This window comes from Acipenser ruthenus, chromosome 34, assembly GCF_902713425.1.
Source record: "Acipenser ruthenus chromosome 34, fAciRut3.2 maternal haplotype, whole genome shotgun sequence".
Classification (NCBI taxonomy): Eukaryota; Metazoa; Chordata; class Actinopteri; order Acipenseriformes; family Acipenseridae; genus Acipenser; species Acipenser ruthenus.
Genome location: NC_081222.1, coordinates 5,078,179 through 5,100,119, shown reverse-complemented (window position 1 = coordinate 5,100,119; position 21,941 = coordinate 5,078,179). Strand labels below are relative to the sequence as shown.

At 41.5% G+C, this 21,941-nt stretch overlaps 2 protein-coding genes across 4 annotated transcripts in view; one reads left to right on the top strand and one right to left on the bottom strand.

The window, feature by feature from the left end:
- Positions 1-1,406, bottom strand: part of LOC117970691 (transportin-2) — a 124,803-nt gene extending 123,397 nt beyond the window's left edge. For all 3 annotated transcript variants that reach the window (XM_059007248.1, XM_059007250.1, XM_059007249.1), the window contains exon 1: positions 1,261-1,406. The gene's annotated coding sequence lies outside the window, so the exon portion shown is untranslated. The remainder of the gene's footprint in view (positions 1-1,260) is intronic.
- On the top strand, positions 608-14,950 carry LOC117966827 (UPF0390 protein zgc136864-like). Its single transcript, XM_034913534.2, is given in 4 exon segments — positions 608-797; positions 10,588-10,643; positions 14,629-14,727; positions 14,729-14,950. Coding segments are annotated over 4 exon segments (282 nt in total). The 5' UTR covers positions 608-703; the 3' UTR covers positions 14,762-14,950.
- The last annotated feature ends 6,991 nt before the right edge of the window (positions 14,951-21,941 follow it).

Below are 21,941 nucleotides of genomic sequence, written 5' to 3'. Positions count from 1 at the left end.
GACGGGACTGAGTGCGTCATCCCAGGAAGGGGCCTATTGGCAGCTCTGATATAGAGAGCTCAGCGATGCCTACCCAATGGGCAGGCATATCCCATAGTCATGTTGGTGGTCGTCTTCAAATTGAAAGGGATCAACATGGTTGTAAAAAGCCCCCATAAATTATCCCTATCACGAAATTACGTGTAACTCCCTGTCACGTAATTACGTGTTAATTCTCTGTCACGAAAATACGTGATAGTCAAATACATATATACATATATATATATATATATATATATATATATATATATATATATATACATATATGACTATATATATAGGGCAGCTGGCTCTTTGAGCTAATTATATATATATATATATTATATATATATTTATGTGTGGCCGCAATGGGCTTCCGTAGGAAACTCCTTCAGATGTATTTAAAATAATTTTCCAAATAGACAACACGACCTTTTTGCTGTGTGAAAAATCGCCCACAATCTCTTTCTCCCGTGCTCCTCATTATCCCACAATCCCTTTCTCCGTGCCCCTCAGTTTCCCACAATCCCTTTCTCCGTGCCCCTCAGTTTCCCACAATCCCTTTCTCCGTGCCCCTCAGTATCCCACAATCCCTTTCTCTGTGCCCCTCAGTATCCCACAATCCCTTTCTCCGTGCCCCTCAGTATCCCACAACCCTGCGCTTTACCACCGAGACTGAAGCAGCATGGCGCAAGGCAAACGCAAGTTTAAAGCCCAGAAACCCGAAACGAAGAAACCAAATCAGCAGCATGCGAAGAACAAGGGGCCGAAGAAAGGAGGTGAGGCTCCCGGGGTTACATAAGCGGTGTGAGGGGTGGGTTAGTGCGCTGTCAAGCTGAGCTAGTCCTTCCTCTGCGTGGATACGAGTCGGTCCGCAAAATTGCATTTAAAAATAATTAAAAGCTTAGACATACTGGGCTGAGTCACTGGACCCCAGGAATATGTAAATGCGTTGCCTGAACTTTATATTGGGGTAGTTCGACAGATCACTAACCTGTATGCCAGGGCTCTTCAGCTAGTTGAAGGGGGCCAGATTGGAATAAAAAATAGGAGTAGTCGGGGCCAGAAGTATTTTACTCTGCACATTTTTAAGCAATATAATAAATATGATATAACGTAAAGTGGGTATATTGAACACGACTTACACAATTTACCATATGAATAGTACTTTAATAATACAACATTGTGAACATTTAACGGAGTATCATTCCAAACATTTTAAAATGCACACTTAAATTGTACCTTCTTTCCTTTGCTGTCGTCCACAACGAAATCCCTACGGGCACGGGAACATTCTTCCTGGGTTTTTGTGTCAATTCTGTTTTAAATCCTTCGTATCTTAACTGTAATACCCGTTTGAAATCCCGCTAACAAGCCTCCATCCTGATTTGTAATCTCGTTTTAAATCTCGCAAGCGGAGTCTCCAATACAGAAATGTACGAGTGTGCTGTCACTCAGTAGTTGGGGCGGGTTTAAAGTTTTCAGAACGAATCAATGACAGATGCAAGTCAGGAAGGCGGGACATTGCTCAGGAATGTATTTATTATTATTTTTGTAGTAGGTTTTATTTTTTAATGGGTAAAGGGTAAAGTCAACGTGAATTGATTAACCATTTCCACAGTTTTTCTGTTTTTTTTTTAATTTTTTTTTATTGGGGGTGTTTTTCGTGTTTTATCGGTTAAAACCGAAAATCAGAAGCCCTACTTCCTACTTTTGCGGAAAACTAGGATCCCTGGTAATTACTAAACATTCACCTGAAATACGAATCAATCAATCATTCCTTTTCTTTAACCGAGTAAAACCCTTGAGAACAAATTCTCATTTGCAAGCCTCGTACCAGACTGTGACTTAGAAAGCGCTACGTTTGTAGCCCAAAGTAATATGCTACCCACAATGCAATGTGCGTCATATCCACAGATATTGATGCGTGTTATTGTTACAATGTTTAGCAACAGTGATGTTAACACTACTACACTGTGTATTACATAGTTTTGGTTTAAAATATATTTTAATGCTTTACAACTATTCAAAATAATCAACAATTCAAAGGGCATAATAATAGGAGCATGCTATAGACCGTCAAATTCAGACGCCAAGCAAAATAATCTGTTATACAATTACATTCGAAATGCGTGTAAAAAAGGAGAAGCCATACTAATGGGGGATTTCAACTTCCCCCATATAAAATGGGAGAACCCGGTGGGGAGCACGACAGACGAAATTGAAATGGTGGAAATGATGAATGACTGCTTCCTAACGCAATTTGTCAAGGCACCGACTAGAGGGGAGGCATGCCTTGATTTAGTCTTTTCAAATAACAAACACAGAATAACTAAACCAGAGGTCAGAGAGCCACTGGCAAACACAGACCACAACATGGTCTCATTTGAAGTGTTTTTTAAAACCCCAAAAGTAATGACTAAAGCTAAGGTTTACAATTTTAGAAAAGCAAACTATGAAGGTATGAAACAGAGACTAACAGAAGTAGATTGGAGTAAAATAGAGAAAACATCCACAGAAAAAGGATGGCTGTTTTTTAAAAATGTAGTACTAGAGGCACAAAACAATTACATCCCAAAAGTAGACAAATCTAAATCTAAAACAAAATGGCCAAAATGGTTTAATAGATCAATTTTAAAAAAAAATCAGCGAAAAAAGGCACTTTACAGAGCGTTTAAAAGGGACCAAAAACAAAGCACACAGAAAGAGTACTTGGAACTGCAAACACAAGTCAAAAAGGAAGTTAGAAAGGCCAAGAGAGAGATAGAAATCAATATTGCTAAGGGGGCTAAAACCAATTCCAAAATGTTTTTCCAATATTATAACAGCAAGAGAACATTCAAAGAGGAGGTTAAATGTCTAAGAGACACAAATAGCAAAATCATAGACGAAGAAAAAAAAATAGCAAATATATTAAATGATTACTTTTCACAGGTTTTTACAAAGGAGGACACGGACAACATGCCCCACATGTCGACCTGTTCCTATCCAATTTTAAATAACTTTAGCATAACAAGAGGCAGAAGTGTTAAAGGGACTCGGAGCTCTTAAAATAAACAAATCCCCTGGGCCAGATGAGATCCTCCCAATAGTACTCAAAGAAATGAAAGAAGTTATTTACAAACCGCTAACCAAGATCATGCAACAGTCTCTTGACACAGGGGTTGTACTTCCTTTGATTTAAGTTCAACACTTCTCACAATATATCCAAGCATCTTGTTGGCCTTTTTTATAGCTTCCCCACATTGTCTAGATGAAGACATTTCTGAGTCAACATAAACTCCTAGGTCTTTTTCATAGTTCCCTTCTTCAATTTCAGTATCTCCCATATGATATTTATAATGCCATTTGTATTGCCTGCATGCAATACTTTACACTTTTCTCTATTAAATGTCATTTGCTATGTGTCTGCCCAGTTCTGAATGCCGTCTAGATCATTTTGAATGACCTTTGCTGCTGCAACAGTGTTTGCAACACAGTTTTGTGTCGTCTGCATATTTAACAAGTTTGCTTACTATACCAGAATCTAAATCATTAATGTAGATTAGGGACTAGCAGAGGACCTAATACTGATCCCTGTGGTACACCACTGGTTACCTCGCTCCATTTTGAGGTTTCTCCTCTAATCAGTACTTTCTGTTTTCTACATGTTAACCACTCCCTAATCCATAATGTAGCATAATACATGAAATACTAGCAGCAACACAGCAGCTAATAACAGATATCACGCTTAAAGAGCTTGGAAAGCAAGAGAGAACAGGTGGGTCTTGAGAGCTGATTTAAAGCGAGCGACGGTGGGAGCATCACACACCAAAGCTGGGAGAGAGTTCCAAAGAGTCAGAGCCATGAAGCTAAACAAGCTCATGGCTCTGTGTGGTGCACTTATGCTTGGGGATAACAAGCAGTCCAGAGTCGGAGGACCTCAGCTTGCGGGCAGGGACATAGCGGGTCAGCAGGGTGAGGAGGTACTCGGGACCTGTGTGATGAAGGGCATTGTAGGTGAGCAGGAGAGTTTTGAAAGTAATCCTGAACTTTACAGGTAGCCAGTGCAGCTGGGCAAGACGGGGGGGGTGATGTGATCACGTTTTTTACATCTGGTAAGGATCCTGGCAGCGGCATTCGGTGAACTAGCTGCAGTCAGTTTATGGTGTGTGCCGGGAGACCACCATAAAGAGGGTTGCAGTAGTCAAGTTGAGAGGAGACGAATGCATGACAAAGTATCTCCGCGAGGGAAAGGTAGGGACAGACTCTGGAGAGGTTGCTGTCAAGAAGTACACCAAGGCTTCGTACTGTGGGGGAAGGCAGCAGCGACAGTTTACGAGGTTCAGGGCAGCTATATTTAGATTCTTAAGTTGAGTTTTAGATCCTACTAGAAGGAGTTCAGATTTGCTAGTGTTCAGCTGAAGAAAATTGGCATACATACAGGCCTCGATGTCTTGAATGCACGCCGAGAGCCGCACCATGGCAGAGGGGCTTCCGGGGTCGAGTTTTAAGTAGAGCTGGGTGTCGTCAGCATAGGAGTGAAACATGAGGCTGTGTTGGCGGATGAGGTGACCCAAGGGACGCATGTAGATATTGAAGAGAAGGGGCCCAAGAACAGATCTTTGGGGGACATAGAAAACAGACTGCATGCATCTGGATAGGTAAGAGGACATCCAGGAGAGACAGGCTCCACAGATCCCAGTACTTCTGAAGGCAGTGATCTATGCTGTCAAAAGCGGCTGTTAGGTCAAGGAGGACAAGCACAGAGGGAGTACCAGCATCAGCATTGAGCAGGAGATCATTCACAATCCGGAGCAGAGCAGTTTCAGTACTGTGATGCGGCCGGAAACCAGACTGTAGAGATTCAAGCAGATTGTTATCCGTGAGATGTTTCATCAGTTGACTGGCTACAGCCCTTTCAAGAGTTTTGGAGAGAAAAGGGAGATTGGAGATGAGATGGAAACTAGATAAGTCAGCCGGGTCGAGGGAGGGTTTTTTGAGTACCGGCGTAACTCGGGCAAGTTTAAGGGCAGCAGGAACCGAGCCCAGGGACAGGTTGAGAGTGTGCGGAATGGAGGGAGCAAGATCAGAAACACAGAGACGAACAAGGTTAGTCGGCCAGGGGTCCAGGGGGCACATGGCAGTTGTTGATTTCAACAGTAAGTCGGAAACATCAGCAATGGAGAGAGGAGAGAAAGAGGAGAGGGCAGGAGGGGCAACCGGAGGAGAGTCAGGGTGGTCAAGTAGTAGACTGGGTTTTGTGGGTGGAGAGTTTAGAATAGATGTTTAGAAAGGCATTAGGTATTGTAATGAGTCCTGCTTGAGACGGGTGTTTTTTGTTTGTTTTCTAACCTTTGTACATGTTTTGCTCTTTTTACGTTTTAAGCCAGTGTTGTTTAAAATGAATAATTAAAAGATAGAATTTTAAGGCATAAAACCCCTCTGTTTTATCAGTTAAAACCAAATTAATTGACATGAAGACATACTGATAGTATTAAAATGTTTCCAGCCTTCCTCCTCCTGATCCTCTTTATACATGTTAGTCATGTTTCATTTTGTGTTTCAATATTTTATTAGATATTAGAATATGGAAGATTTCGGAGAAGATTATTTTTGGCTTAGCATGCAGCAACAATATTTGTTCGATTGGATGTATGCTGTTAGCGTGTAGGCTAAGTTTGCTGCTTACGCTCTGAAAAGTCCACTTACTATGTTAATTAATATGTCACTGATGTCTGGTGAAAGTGGCGATGTTACCAGTTCTATCAAAGATCATTGAAAGAATTGTCCAAATTCAACTGACTGATTATTTAACAACAAATAATTATTAACTAATTATCAAACTGGTTTTAGAAAAGCTCATTAGACAATGACAGCATTGCTGAAATTAACACATGATATACACTGGGCTATAGAGAAAGAAAATAACTGTTGCCAACTTCATTGACTTCTCTAAGGCCTTTAATTTAGTTAACTTATTAAAAAAGTATTTTATGTTTAAGTCTTGGAATTACGGATACCACACTTTTGAGGTTTAAATATTTATTAGAATGTTCCCAAGCTGTTGTCTTTGACAGAAAGAAATCTGATTTTATGCCTGCATCCTTAGGTGTCCCTCAGGGGTCAATTCTTGGACCTCTTATTTTCTATTTTTATTAATGAATGCCTGCTGTCTGCAGAATACGTTCTGCACACATGTATGCGGGTGACACGGTGGTTTATTACAGCTCTGACAATGTCCATTTTTTAACTGAGACACTACAGAATGATTTTCTTGAACTTCATGGTTTTTTAAAAATGGAATGATTTTAAATGGAAAAAATACAAATATGTTATTTGGTTCAGAGAAAATGATACAAAACAATAATTCCAATTTTATTATTGTTACTTCAGGGCATGAAGTTAAGGTCATGAAGGGCAAGGCAATGTTGCCTTCGTTGGGCATGGAGACTCGGGCACCAAGGCAGTTCTAGGGGGCAGAAAGGCAAAACATAAATCCAACCCAAGGGCACCAAGGCGATTTCATACACATTCATAAAACAACAACCAATAAATACAGAGAGCCTGTTATGTTGATGAAATTAATTCCAACAAACACAAGAACATAAGAAAGTTTACAAACGAGAGGAGGTCATTCAGCCCATTCAGCTCGTTTGGTTGTTAGTAGCTTATTGATCCCAGAATCTCATCAAGCAGCTTCTTGAATGATCCCAGGGTGTCAGCTTCAACAACATTACTGGGGAGTTGTTCCAGACCCTCACAATTCTGTGTAAAAAAGTGCCTCCTATTTTCTGTTCTGAATGCCCCTTTATCTAATCTCCATTTGTGACCCCTGGTCCTTGTTTCTTTTTTCAGGTCAAAAAAGTCCCCTGGGTCAACATTGTCTATACCTTTTAGGATTTAGAATGTTTGAATCAGATCACTGCTTAGTCTTCTTTGTTCAAGACTGAATAGATTCAATTCTTTCAGCCTGTCTGCATACAACATGCCTTTTAAACCCGGGATAATTCTAGTTGCTTTTCTTTGCACTCTTTCTAGAGCAGCAATATCCTTTTTGTAACGAGGTGACCAGAATTGAACACAATATTCTAGGTGAGGTCTTACTAATCCATTGTAAAGTTTTAACATTACTTCCCTAGATTTAAATTCAACACTTCTCACAATATATCCGAGCATCTTGTTGGCCTTTTTTTATAGCTTCCTCACATTGTCTAGATGAAGACGTTTCTGAGTCAACATAAACTCCTAGGTCTTTTTCATAGTTCCCTTCTTCAATTTCAGTATCTCCCATACGATATTTATAATGCACATTTTTATTGCCTGCCTGCAGTACTTTACACTTTTCTCTATTAAATGTAATTTGCCATGCGTCTGCCCAGTTCTGGATGCTGTCTAGATCATTTTGAATGACCTTTGCTGCTGCAACAGTGTTTGCCACTCCTCCTATTTTTGTGTTGTCTGCAAATTTAACGAGTTTGCTTACTATACCAGAATCTAAATCATTAATGTAGATTAGGAATAGCAGAGGACCTAATACTGATCCCTGTGGTACACCACTGGTTACCTCGCTCCATTTTGAGGTTTCTCCTCTAATCAGTACTTTCTGTTTTCTACATGTTAACCACTCCCTAATCCATGTGCATGCATTTCCTTGAATCCCTACTGCGTTCAGTTTGAGAATTAATCTTTTATGCAGGACTTTGTCAAAAGCTTTCTGGAAATCTAAATAAACCATGTCGTATGCTTTGCAATTATCCATTGTCAATGTTGCATCCTCAAAAAAGTCAAGTAGGTTAGTTAGAAACGATCTCCCTTTCCTAAAACCATGCTGACTGTCTCCCAGGATATTGTTACCATATAGGTAATTTTCCATTTTGGATCTTATTATAGTTTCCATAAGTTTACATATAATAGAAGTCAGGCTTATTGGTCTGTAGTTACCTGGTTTGGTTTTGTCTCCCTTTTTGTGGATCGGTATTACGTTTGCTATTTTCCAGTCTGTGTCGGTACAACCCTTGTGTCAAGAGACTGTTGCATGATCTTGGTTAGCGGTTTGTAAATAACTTCTTTCATTTCTTGGAGTACTATTGGGAGGATCTCATCCACCCCAGGGGATTTGTTTATTTTAAGAGCTCCTAGTCCCTTTAACACTTCTGCCTCTGTTATGCTAAAGTTGTTTAAAATTGGATAGGAACAGGTCGACATGTGGGGCATGTTGTCCGTGTCCTCCTTTGTGAAAACCAGTGAAAAGTAATCCATTTAATATATCTTGCTATTTTTTTTCTTTGTCTATGATTTTGCCATTTGTGTCTTAGATATTTAACCTACTCTTTGAATGTTCTCTTGCTGTTATAATATTGGAAAAACATTTTGGAATTGGTTTTAGCCCCCTTAGCAATATTGATTTCTATCTCTCTCTTGGCCTTTTCTAACTTCCTTTTTGACTTGTGTTTGCAGTTCCAAGTACTCTTTCTGTGTACTTTGTTTTTGGTCCCTTTTAAACACTCTGTAAAGTGCCTTTTATCGCTGAATATTTTTTTTTCTGCTACAATACATTTCTTGCCACTAAGCAGAAAGTGTTTTGCAATATTGATTCCAAAGTGCTTGCTGATTGTGGGAAAACAATACATTTGTATATCAGGGTTTGCATACAGTGTGTTACATTTAAGTCTCATAAGAATATATATATATGGATTAATATTTGATATACGGTCTTGTTATGGTACTGAAACCCTCATACACAGGAACGCACAAAAACATAAAGTAAAAGTAGCACCTGTTTTTATTTGAAATGCTTCACTGCGTTTCATTGATGCCTGGCTGTGGTATGGAACCCTCATACACAGGAACGCAGAGTCACTTTATTCCTTTTTGATTTGTTTTCAATGGTAAGTGTCCCGCTCTGCGGCCGCCCGCAGCTCATTTGGCCACCAATTGAATTGCCAACCCCTGGAGTGCACTGAAGAACAAATCTACAAATCCTGTTGAACATTGTATCAGTCTTCTTCTGTGACTCCTTACTAGCAGTCATGTAAATCACATCACTGTAGTCCAGAACAGGAAACAGAAGTTGCTTAACTAATTTAAACCTTGATGTAAAATGTAAGCAATGACGCTGGCCATACAACAATCAGAGTTTCCTCTCAATTCTACTTCATATTTCTTTTATGTGTTTTTCAAATTTAAGAGTAGTATCGATATTGACACCTAAGTATTTAAACGTATCAGCTCTCTCCAAAGGTGCATTATTACAAGTAACAGGGCGCGAAATAACCCCCGGCGGCATTGCCAAAGCGCCCAAGCCGCTTGCTGCAATGCCTCTCAAATTAAAAAAAAAAAAAAAAAAAAGAAAACAAAAGTTGCATTTGCTGTTGTGTCGTTAATGGGGAATTTTACATACTGCTACAATATGTACTGGATTTAAAAGTATAGCGTTGATCTCCAGCGTTTCCAGGATATTTCCGGCTGGATTTATTTTATTTCTTGAGCTGTTAATGAATAGTGGCTCTCATTCCTCTCCTCTCCTGTCCTCTCACTCGCACACTCAATCTCTTCTCTCAATTCTGCCACCTCCAGGTCCCGCTTCTCTATTTCAGACTGTCCTCTCCACACACACCCCCAAGCCCCTCCCCGCTCCTCGCTCATTGGTCCAACACTCCCTTTCTCTGACTGGTCGTGTCAGACCTGCTCCCACCCCCCTCAGTGACACACACACACAGGCAGTCTCTCAGCTCTGTCACACAAGCACCAAAACACAGAGAACACTAACAGATCTGAACAAGAATAACACAGTTTACAAGCACACATTATTTACAGAGTACTCCCAGTCCATAATCGGGTCCATTCCCACATTGTCTTGCAGATCAGCTGCCCTCCTGCTACAGTGTGTACTGTATTACAGTCCACGTGTTGTGATATTTTCAGAATCGTTCTGAATTAAAATACTACTTCTGTTGAAAATACAGTACTGTACCAACAAAACCAACTACAGTACATCAAAATAGAAGCCTACTTACTTTAAAACACAGTCCTTTCAGCTATGTATTTTTGACATTGTATCTTTTATTTCCCCTGAAAAAACGGACAAGGATTGGAACGGGCCAAAATGAAATAATCAGATATGCGTCACGCTCGTTTAACCGTCACTGAAGTCAACATTTGACAGGGTCGGACATGAGTGCTGACTGTAGCGTCACAAAATGACGGCATCCAAAATATTCTACTATTCATTCATGCTGCTGTATTTTTTGGTAAGGGTCCGTGTGCATGTTGTTTAATATTCATTCATGCTGCTGTATTTTTTGGTAAGGGTCCGTGTGCATGTTGTTTAATATTCATTCATGCTGCTGTATTTTTTGGTAAGGGTCCGTGTGCATGTTGTTTAATAATGGAATCTGTTTGTTTTCACGCAGACAGTCATACTGTCAGTCAAGCAATTCCCACGTGTCGCCCCTTCACGGCTGCAGCTTGCAGCACGGCGTTGTGACAGCAAGAACAACAAAGTTAATAGAAATATGCAACGTTGCTCAATAACTTGGCACAAAAACGTGTGTTTTAATTTGTTTGTGTTTTATGTTCACTTCACAGGCAGAGTAATAGCTCCTAAAAAGGCCCATGTCGTTCAGCAGCAGAAACTGAAAAAGGTGAGAAGCTTTTGTATTTCTGAATGCAATGTACGCAAGTTGGCCAGAACGCGGTACACTTTCTACCGTGTTGACACCTGAACGCGGCTGGTCAGTCGTGGTCCTGGAGGGCCTTCCTCTACTTCCAACTCTGTTTTAAATTGCTTAATTGAACCCATTAAACCTCCAAGACCCTGAAGTAGCTGATGATCTCGTTTCACTTGTTAAACCTGGATTGGAGTGATTGGACACCCCTCCCTTGACCTGTATTTGACCTGCACGTTTTTGACAAAGGTTATATTTAGACAGGCTTATCAATGTTTAGCACTTAGATGAAGGTTTTCAGGACGTCGTGATACACAGACACGTTGCACCAGACAGGCCCTGGATGTACGCCTCATTTAAGAATAATACAATTCTTTTCATGTTAGAAATCTACATAGGGATGTCTTTATATAATATGCAGTGCTCCCTCTATTTCACAATTCCATAATTCAGTATTTTTTTGTATTCTTTTAGGCAGTCCTGTGTACAGCAGGGGTGGCTGTAAGACCCACTGCATAGCAGCTTGATCTATTCCTGGTTGTACTGTGAGTTTAATAAGAAACACCTGAGCTTGTTACCTGTATGCTGTGGCTGATCAAGCTTGTAGTAAAACCTGGAATGGGTAAAACTGCTATGCAATGGGAGACTTCATTCTAACCCTGTGGCAGTGAATTGTAAATATTCTCATTTTCTGTACAGGGCCCTTGACTGTTTTCAGTATTTTGCTGTTTTTGGATGCCCCTCAGAGTGAAATGAAGAGGGAGTGCTGTATTAATAAGGGAGTGTGTATTAGGAGGGGGTCGTGCAGTCCCCTGTGTGCTGTATTAATAAGGGAGTGTGTATTAGGAGGGGGTCGTGCAGTCCCCTGTGTGCTGTATTAATAAGGGAGTGTGTATTAGGAGGGGGTCGTGCAGTCCTCTGTGTGCTGTATTAATAAGGGGGGGTGTATTAGGAGGGGGTCGTGCAGTCCCCTGTGTGCTGTGTTAATAAGGGAGTGTGTATTAGGAGGGGGTCGTGCAGTCCCCTGTGTGCTGTATTAATAAGGGAGTGTGTATTAGGAGGGGGTCGTGCAGTCCCCTGTGTGCTGTATTAATAAGGGAGTGTGTATTAGGAGGGGGTCGTGCAGTCCCTGTGTGCTGTATTAATAAGGGAGTGTGTATTAGGAGGGGGTCGTGCAGTCCCCTGTGTGCTGTATTAATAAGGGAGTGTGTATTAGGAGGGGGTCGTGCAGTCCCTGTGTGCTGTATTAATAAGGGAGTGTGTATTAGGAGGGGGTCGTGCAGTCCCCTGTGTGCTGTATTAATAAGGGAGTGTGTATTAGGAGGGGGTCGTGCAGTCCTCTGTGTGCTGTATTAATAAGGGGAGGTGTATTAGGAGGGGGTCGTGCTGTCCCCTGTGTGCTGTATTAATAAGGGAGTGTGTATTAGGAGGGGGTCGTGCTGTCCCCTGTGTGCTGTATTAATAAAGGAGTGTGTATTAGGAGGGGGTCGTGCAGTCCCTGTGTGCTGTATTAATAAGGGGGTGTGTATTAGGAGGGGGTCGTGCAGTCCCCTGTGTGCTGTATTAATAAGGGAGTGTGTATTAGGAGGGGGTCGTGCAGTCCCTGTGTGCTGTATTAATAAGGGAGTGTGTATTAGGAGGGGGTCGTGCAGTCCTCTGTGTGCTGTATTAATAAGGGAGTGTGTATTAGGAGGGGGTCGTGCAGTCCCCTGTGTGCTGTATTAATAAGGGAGTGTGTATTAGGAGGGGGTCGTGCAGTCCCTGTGTGCTGTATTAATAAGGGAGTGTGTATTAGGAGGGGGTCGTGCAGTCCTCTGTGTGCTGTATTAATAAGGGAGTGTGTATTAGGAGGGGGTCGTGCAGTCCTCTGTGTGCTGTATTAATAAGGGAGTGTGTATTAGGAGGGGGTCGTGCAGTCCTCTGTGTGCTGTATTAATAAGGGAGTGTGTATTAGGAGGGGGTCGTGCAGTCCCGTGTGCTGTATTAATAAGGGAGTGTGTATTAGGAGGGGGCCGTGCAGTCCCCTGTGTGCTGTATTAATAAGGGAGTGTGTATTAGGAGGGGGTCGTGCAGTCCTCTGTGTGCTGTATTAATAAGGGAGTGTGTATTAGGAGGGGGTCGTGCAGTCCCCTGTGTGCTGTATTAATAAGGGAGTGTGTATTAGGAGGGGGTCGTGCAGTCCCCTGTGTGCTGTATTAATAAGGGAGTGTGTATGTGTAGGGGGTCGTGCAGTCCCGTGTGCTGTATTAATAAGGGAGTGTGTATTAGGAGGGGGTCGTGCAGTCCTCTGTGTGCTGTATTAATAAGGGAGTGTGTATTAGGAGGGGGTCGTGCAGTCCTCTGTGTGCTGTATTAATAAGGGTGTGTGTATTAGGAGGGGGTCGTGCAGTCCCTGTGTGCTGTATTAATAAGGGAGTGTGTATTAGGAGGGGGTCGTGCAGTCCTCTGTGTGCTGTATTAATAAAGGAGTGTGTATTAGGAGGGGGTCGTGCAGTCCCCTGTGTGCTGTATTAATAAGGGAGTGTGTATTAGGAGGGGGTCGTGCAGTCCCCTGTGTGCTGTATTAATAAGGGAGTGTGTATGTGTAGGGGGTCGTGCAGTCCCGTGTGCTGTATTAATAAGGGAGTGTGTATTAGGAGGGGGTCGTGCAGTCCTCTGTGTGCTGTATTAATAAGGGAGTGTGTATTAGGAGGGGGTCGTGCAGTCCTCTGTGTGCTGTATTAATAAAGGAGTGTGTATTAGGAGGGGGTCGTGCAGTCCCTGTGTGCTGTATTAATAAGGGAGTGTGTATTAGGAGGGGGTCGTGCAGTCCCCTGTGTGCTGTATTAATAAGGGAGTGTGTATTAGGAGGGGGTCGTGCAGTCCCTGTGTGCTGTATTAATAAGGGAGTGTGTATTAGGAGGGGGTCGTGCAGTCCTCTGTGTGCTGTATTAATAAGGGAGTGTGTATTAGGAGGGGGTCGTGCAGTCCCCTGTGTGCTGTATTAATAAGGGAGTGTGTATTAGGAGGGGGTCGTGCAGTCCCGTGTGCTGTATTAATAAGGGAGTGTGTATTAGGAGGGGGTCGTGCAGTCCCCTGTGTGCTGTATTAATAAGGGAGTGTGTATTAGGAGGGGGTCGTGCAGTCCCCTGTGTGCTGTATTAATAAGGGAGTGTGTATTAGGAGGGGGTCGTGCAGTCCCCTGTGTGCTGTATTAATAAGGGAGTGTGTATTAGGAGGGGGTCGTGCAGTCCTCTGTGTGCTGTATAATAAGGGGGTGTGTATTAGGAGGGGGTCGTGCAGTCCCGTGTGCTGTATTAATAAGGGAGTGTGTATTAGGAGGGGGTCGTGCAGTCCCCTGTGTGCTGTATTAGGAGGGGGTCGTGCAGTCCTCTGTGTGCTGTATAATAAGGGAGTGTGTATTAGGAGGGGGTCGTGCAGTCCCCTGTGTGCTGTATAATAAGGGAGTGTGTATTAGGAGGGGGTCGTGCAGTCCTCTGTCACTTCAAAGCACGCCCCAGTTAGTTTTGAAAACCTCTGCAGGGATGCAAACAAGACTCCTATTGCATAGCAGTTTTACCCATTCCAGGTTGTACTGCAAGAGTGATTAGCCTCAGTGTATATGTAACACGCTCTTAAACTCCTAGTAAAACCAGGAATGGATCAAACTGCTATGCAATGGGAGTCTTATTTCCATCCCTGCTCTGCATTAAACTATCAACATGAAAGAAACTTAATTCAGTGACAAACCTTTTGACTTAGAACATCATTAAATGTACAAACAGGAAGCCAAGCGGAACATCTAAGCTCAGCTGGTTCCTAGTAGCGCTTTGTCAAGTTGGGTCTGAAAGGATCCAAGTGATTCAGCCTCACCGGGACCACTGTGTTTGGGGAGGGTATAGTATTCTTTTTCGATGTCTTCAATAAATAAAGTGTTTGATAAAGATTAAACATTTGCTGTTGAATGTATTGCTTCTCACAGAATCTGGAGGTGGCGATCCGTAATAAAATCGAGCACGAGGTGACGATGAAGGCGAGCAGCAACCTGCACAAGAAGCTGAGCATCGTGAAGGCGTCGGACAGTGCAGAGCGCTCCCAGCAGAGGAAACAAGTAGCGCCTCCTGGAGGAGGGAGGGCAGGCGGGCAGGGGGTTCAGTAGTAGTATGAGGGGGGGTGTTTTTCTTTTTTTTTTTTTTGTCCATACCTTTCTTTTAATATCAAATATTCTGGATTTGTTTGTTTACGAAAAAATACATGTAAAGGTTTTTTGTTTGTTTTTTAATATTAAATTGATTCAAATTTGAGGTTTTGGTGTTTTTATTTTTATTTTGCGATATGGTCTGATTGCTCTTGACACTATTTAAAGACAGACGTTTTATCGTCTTTAGCCATTGGTGCTTGTCGTGTGCAGGTATTTTTAAAGGTAAAATACAGTAAGTATGTTTTGTTCAAGCAATTGGGCTTTAAAAAATATATATAGAGAGAGAGAGAGAGAAACACTACATTGAAATATAATGACCTCCGAATTTGTGCTCGTACTATTAGTAATACCGTAGTATTACGCATACATGTAGTGAAAACAGCGTTTTGATGATATTAAATGCTTCTACCTTTGAGTCATCCGAGGCTAGATAAAGCTCATATTTCAAAGCATGTATATCAACGAAAAGTAGGCAACAGAAAGTAATAACTATTGTGTTGATCTGTTTTTGTGTTTTTAAATGTTTTATACTGTTTTGATGTCTAAAGTGCATTCATTTATAATGCCTAAAGTTCACATTGAAACCATGGCGATGAATGTATGAAATGCTGATGTGTGCGTCTATCTTAAAGTAATGCAAAATTCTGCAGGATACAGGGAACTTACAGAAAGGACTTACTTGCTGCTCACATAGAAATAAGGAACCATGTTTACTAGGATGTCAAAAAACAGACAATGACGTGATTTCATCCATTTTCTTTACTGTGCTAGAAGAAATCGATACATAAATTAATGAAGCTCGTTTTTTTCCATGGCAGATGAGTTTAGATTAGAAGCTACGAGTTTGTAATTGTGCCTCATGTGACTTGGATGTCATTTCTACAGATGATATTCAAACATTTAATGTAGTATGACAATTCTGTGTAGGTACAGTACATAGTCACTCTGTTTTTAGTTTGGTAAATGTTGTTTGTAGCATTATAAGCATACGTTATTTCCTTTTCGTTATCAATAATAAGAATAGCAACAATAATAATAAAATGTGTTTAGCGACAGTAACATTTGCATGGGGGCAGATGGTAGCAGTGCTGTGTCACCGTGATGCATCTTTACTGGAGGCTTTCCTTCTGTTTTGTAGCTTCTGTATTTTCTCCCCACCCCCCCACTGGAAACTTGAAAATTCACACCCTGTGATGTGGTCTTGAAATCTAAATGCTATATTCCTGTTGTATACAGTGTATTTTTAAACATACCCTGGCAGTGTGTAACAGTTAAGCTTATTAGAATAAACTATGATGGGGTACTGTTTTATTTCCTCTGCTGGCTAGTGGAGAAAATGCGTTTAACAGCCAAATTGGGGTAAAATGTTAAGATGTGAAGTGTTGTCAGTCAGAACAGTAAGATTCTGCTGCTGCAGCCCGCTGCCTTTTTGTCTGCCTTTTGCATTTTTTTTTTTTGGCCACCAGGCGCCACTGCTATGAAGAGGCTTTGGATGAGCAAGCCTCAGTGGCAAGCAGCTGGAGCAAGAGAGCAGCCCCTGAACCCAGAGTCACAGCACTTTAACAGAGAGACCTGCCAACAAATACAAGCACCCACTGCTGGAGTGATTGCAGCTGAACCACTTCAATGACTGCAAACATCATCAAAGGTAAAGGGTGGAGACATGCCAATAGAAAAACGCTGCAGCTCCTACAGTGGTGCTCCGTTCTACACTGAGGTGATTCCTGGCTTCAGTCGATTCCTCCACTCCCTCTGCTGTCTGTGGAACACCCCTCCCCTTCACACATCTTTATTTTAGGGATGTCAGTGGTTTAGAATTTAAACGTTGTTTAAACCTGTAGTGTTTGTACAGCAGGGTGTGTGCAGTGTGCGGTTATTGATTCAGAGACTTTTCCATGTACACATAGATAGAGCACACATGCAGTCTCATCCACACAAATGTTAACATCATTGAAAAGTAACGGCTCTCTGATGGAGGGCTTCTCATGATGGCTTTTCTGATTGGTATAAAATCATGTTGTTTAAATGTGTTCAATTCTACATTTTAGGACATAAAACAACAGCCTTAACGTTCCTGCTTTATTTTGTTCAATTCTGTACAGAGATTCCTGATTTCTTCGGCCCTGTCCTCCTAGCTCGTAGGTACTGTTTATTCGAGGGATTAGCCCTGGTGTTGGTCCCTTCTCTGTGCTCAGTCCTGTGATTACCTCCCCTACCCACTTGCAGTACCAGCACTATAGAACTCCTATTGAGTGCACTCTCCCTGGATTATAACAGGATTAGACCCCTGCAGGGTACAGATAGGGGGCAAATGTGCTCTCTCGGATTAGAGCCTCCACCCTTAAACCAGATCACCGTTTTTCCTCTTTTAATTCTGTCTTCATACTGATTTGTAAGCATTTCTATACCCCTGAAGGAAGTGTGTTTTAAAAATACATGCTCTTTCTATCCCAGTTAAATATTGTATTATAACAAAGTGTGCTGTCATTAAATAAACGTTTGATCTTCTTGTGCTCCGAATACAAGTAGCCCAGTACACCCCTAGTGCTGACTTGGCACCGTGCAACAGCAAGCATGGCAATGAGACTGCTATTGCAGTTTCACCCACTCCAGGTTTGAATATGTGCTTGATTAACACCAGTGTATAGGAAACAAGCTCACATGTCTCATTAAACTCAGTTAAACTAGGACTGGATCAAACTGCTTTGCAATAGGAGTCTTTTTTCCACCCCTGTACTGCTGTGTTATCAACGCTGTTTGGTACAAGGATGCAATCGGGATGTAAAGTGTGGTATCATTCTACCAGTGGCAGTCTCTCATCATTTCTCCTTAACATAACACAGAACCATTATTGCATTGCTATTGAAGAGGCAGCTCTCTGTCTGCGTTATAATAATTAAATATGCCATTGTATCTGCCCTATGCTTGTGGTACCATATTGTATATGCAGAAACAGTATTGTGTTGTAGTGCCACTGTCTGTCTGCATTTTCATTGAAGATCATCAGGGATGGTTATAGTTAGCATGCTGTGGTCCCATTCTACCAATGGCAGCCTCGTCCTATTGTAGCTGCCCTATACTTGTTCTATCATTTCCCCTCAGGATAATGCTGAACCATTGCATTCCCCTTGTCTTTCTGATTGCATTGCAATTTGAGATCATTTAGGTTGAGATGATCGTGATAGGTAGTTTTAAGAGTTTATTGGAAAGCTTTTTTTAAGTTTGTCTTTAATGAATTAATTGAAGCGGCAGGCAGATGTGCAGGTAGGTCTGGGAGTTTGCTTTGGGGGAGATTATCTCGTGGGGACAATAGACAATTAACATGCTCACTGCTGAATAACCACAAGGGTCCTGTCTTAATAGGGCCAGGCTGACCAGAGGGCTCACACTGATAGACAGCATTAGCAGGAGATCATTTGGTATTTGTTTAATTTGAACCCTTTCTGTCCAAGGTACGCCTATAGGGAGGTGATGGAGGCTATGGGACAGGTTTATTAAGAGGTACCAAGGTCTTTTTTAAACCCAAAATGCAATTTGCTTGATTTTTTTTTTTGCTTTTGGTAAAAAAAAGTTTTTTACAAAACTTTTTGAAAGATTAAAATGGTGTTTATGATTTTACATTAATTGGCCCTATAAAATCTATGTTTAAACATCTTAATATCTTGTGTAAACCTTGGGGATTCTGGCAGGAAATGGAAAGCTGTGAGTTTGCCACCAGACAGCTGCACTTGCTTTATTCCCTTCTCTTTGTTCATTGGTGAAAAGATTGACAAACAGTGTTTCTTTGAAGGTAGCTGAGACTGACACCTTTTTATAGTGTGAGAGAGAAGGGGGGGGGGTCTATGTTCCTGGTGCTCAATATACACTGAGAGGAACCTGTGTCTGTGGGTGGGGGGGGGGGGGGTAAACTGGGCTAACCCATTAATCACAGTGAGAGAGAAGGGGGTGGGGTCTATGTTCCTGGTGCTCAATATACACTGGGAGGAACCTGTGTCTGTCGGGGGGGGGGGGGGGGGGTAAACTGGGCTAACCCATTAATCACAGTGAGAGAGAAGCGGGGGGGGGGGGGGCGCCTAACTACTGACACTTCACACTTTCCAGAGTCAGACCCAGGAAAAAAAGAAAACATCTTCTTAAAGCTTGCCAGCTCTCAGCTCTTTCTCCAAAACGATGTATCCGAGAGTGTGTGGGAGACTAGGAAGGAAAGGGAGAGGGGTTGGGAGCAAGTCTAGGATGGGACACCAAGCTCACACTCTTGTGATTTGGGAAGTAGCCCCCCTTCAAATCACAACTGGGCTCGCTAAATGAAAATTTGGGCATAGCAATGTCTTGGGGAAAGGAAAAGCTGATTCGCTGCAACCCGACGCAGCTTTCTAAAGTAGGACAAGGTGGTTTCTCAGCATAGTTAAAGCATAGTGAAAGTATAGTAATGCACCTATACACATGGTTAAAAAACAAAACATGGTACTGTAATTGCACAGTATTAGCAAAAGAAACTGCACATTTACTAGGGTAAAGGTAATAGTAATCGTACACATTTTAAAGGTTTATTATAGTCACATATTGTTGTTATTTCAAACCTAGAAGTTCCAGACACTGTTTTACTTGTAAAAACTAATAACACATACAAATAACACTAGGTGCGATTCTGAAGCACAAGCACAGTCAAAAGGTCAAGCCACATTGACGATGCAGGCACCACCATGCTGCTGTCTGTCTGCACCATTTTGCTATTATTACAGAAACATTAAAACACAACTAAGGTTCTCACAGGAGCTCTTAAATAGTGAACCTCCTGAGCTGTTTATTTGAAACTTGTCACATTTTCTTTTTAGGCTTAGCACAGTGGTAATTGCTCTGTGTATAATACAGCCCTCGTTTTCTGCAAAGGAATACACACAGGAAGGCTTCATCTTTCTTGAACATTGGAGCATATTAAGCAACAAGGACTATCCATATAGACGGGACGGACTGCACTTAAACAAAAAGGGAACTAATCTACTCAGAAAAAAAGGATCCTTGGAGGTCCAGAAGCATTTAAAATAATAAGGAAGGTGGGAGAAAACAAAAAAACAGAAGGGAGACCACATCAAAACAAGGGCAACAAATCAGGTAAGACAGCCATTAAATGTATTTATCTAAATGTTAGAAGTCTCAGAAACAAAATGTTAGAACTTGAAGCTACTGCACTAACAAGTAACTACGATGTGATAGGTGTTACAGAAACTTGGTTGTCTGAAGGTGCTGGAGGACGAGTACAATATTAGTGGGTACACACTGTATAGGAAAGACCAGCAGGACAAAAGAAGCAGAGGGGTAGCAATATACATAAGAAATAGTCTTGAAGCCCAGGTGTTAAATCTGGACAAGAAAACAACGCTGAATCAATATGGGTCAGAATAATGGACAAAAATTCAAAGGGCATAATAATAGGAGCATGCTATAGACCGCCAAATTGAGACGCCGAGCAAAATAATCTGTTATACAATGATATTAGAAATGCGTGTAGAAAAGGAGAAGCCATACTAATGGGGGATTTCAACTCCCCCCCCCCCCCATATAAATTGGGAAAACCAGGGGGGATGCACGACGGACGAAATTGAGATAGAAATCAACATTGCTAAGGGGACTAAAACCAATTCCAAAATGTTTTTCCAATATTATAACAGCAAGAGAACATTCAAAGAGGAGGTTAAATGTCTAAGAGACACAAATGGCAAAATCATAGATGAAGAAAAAGAAATAGCAAATATATTAAATGATTACTTTTCACAGGTTTTTACAAAGGAGGACACGGACAACATGCCCCCACATGTCGACCTGTTCCTATCCAGTTTTAAATAACTTTAGCGTAACAGAGGCAGAAGTGTTAAAGGGACTAGGAGCTCTTAAAATAAACAAATCCCCTGGGCCGGATGAGATCCTCCCAATAGTACTCAAATAAATTAACAAAGTTATTTACTAACCGCTAAGCAAGATCATGCAACAGTCTCTTGACATGGGTTGTACCGACAGACTGGAAAATTGCAAACATAATACCGATCCATAAAAAGGGAGACAAAACCGAACCAGGTAACTACAGACCAATAAGCCTGACTTCTATTATATGTAAACTTATGGAAACTGTAATAAGATCTAAAATGGAAAATTACCTATATGGTAACAATATCCTGGGAGACAGTCAGCATGGTTTTAGGAAAGGAAGATCGTGTCTAACTAACCTGCTTGACTTTTTTGAGGATGCAACATTGAAAATTGATAATTGCAAAGCATATGATATGGTTTATTTAGATTTCCAGAAAGCTTTTGGCAAAGTCCTGCATAAAAGATTAATTCTCAAACTGAACGCAGTAGGGATTCAAGGAAATGCATGCACATGGATTAGGGAGTGGTTAACATGTAGAAAACAGAAAGTACTGATTAGAGGAGAAACCTCAAAATGGAGCGAGGTAACCAGTGGTGTACCACAGGGATCAGTATTAGGTCCTCTGCTATTCCTAATCTACATTAATGATTTAGACTCTGGTATAGTAAGCAAACTTGTTAAATTTGCAGACGACACAAAAATAGGAGGAGTGGCAGACACTGTTACAGCAGCAAAGGTCATTCAAAATGATCTAGTCAGCATTCAGAACTGGGCAGACACATGGCAAATGACATTTAATAGAGAAAAGTGTAAAGTACTGCAGGCAGGCAATAAAAATGTGCATTATAAATATCATATGGGAGATACTGAAATTGAAGAAGGAAGCTATGAAAAAGACCTAGGAGTTTATGTTGACTCAGAAATGTCTTCATCTAGACAATGTGGGGAAGCTATAAAAAACGGTGATCTGATTCAAGCAGCATTCAAAATCCTAAAAGGTATAGACAATGTCGACCCAGGGGTCTTTTCTGACCTGAAAAAAGAAACAAGGTCCAGGGTTCACAAACTGAGATTAGATAAAGGGGCATTCGGAACAGAAAATAGGAGGCACTTTTTTACACAGAGAATTGTGAGGGTCTGGAACCAACTCCCCAGTAATGTTGTTGAAGCTGACACCCTGGGATCCTTCAAGAAGCTCCTTGATGAGATTCTGGGATCAATAAGCTAC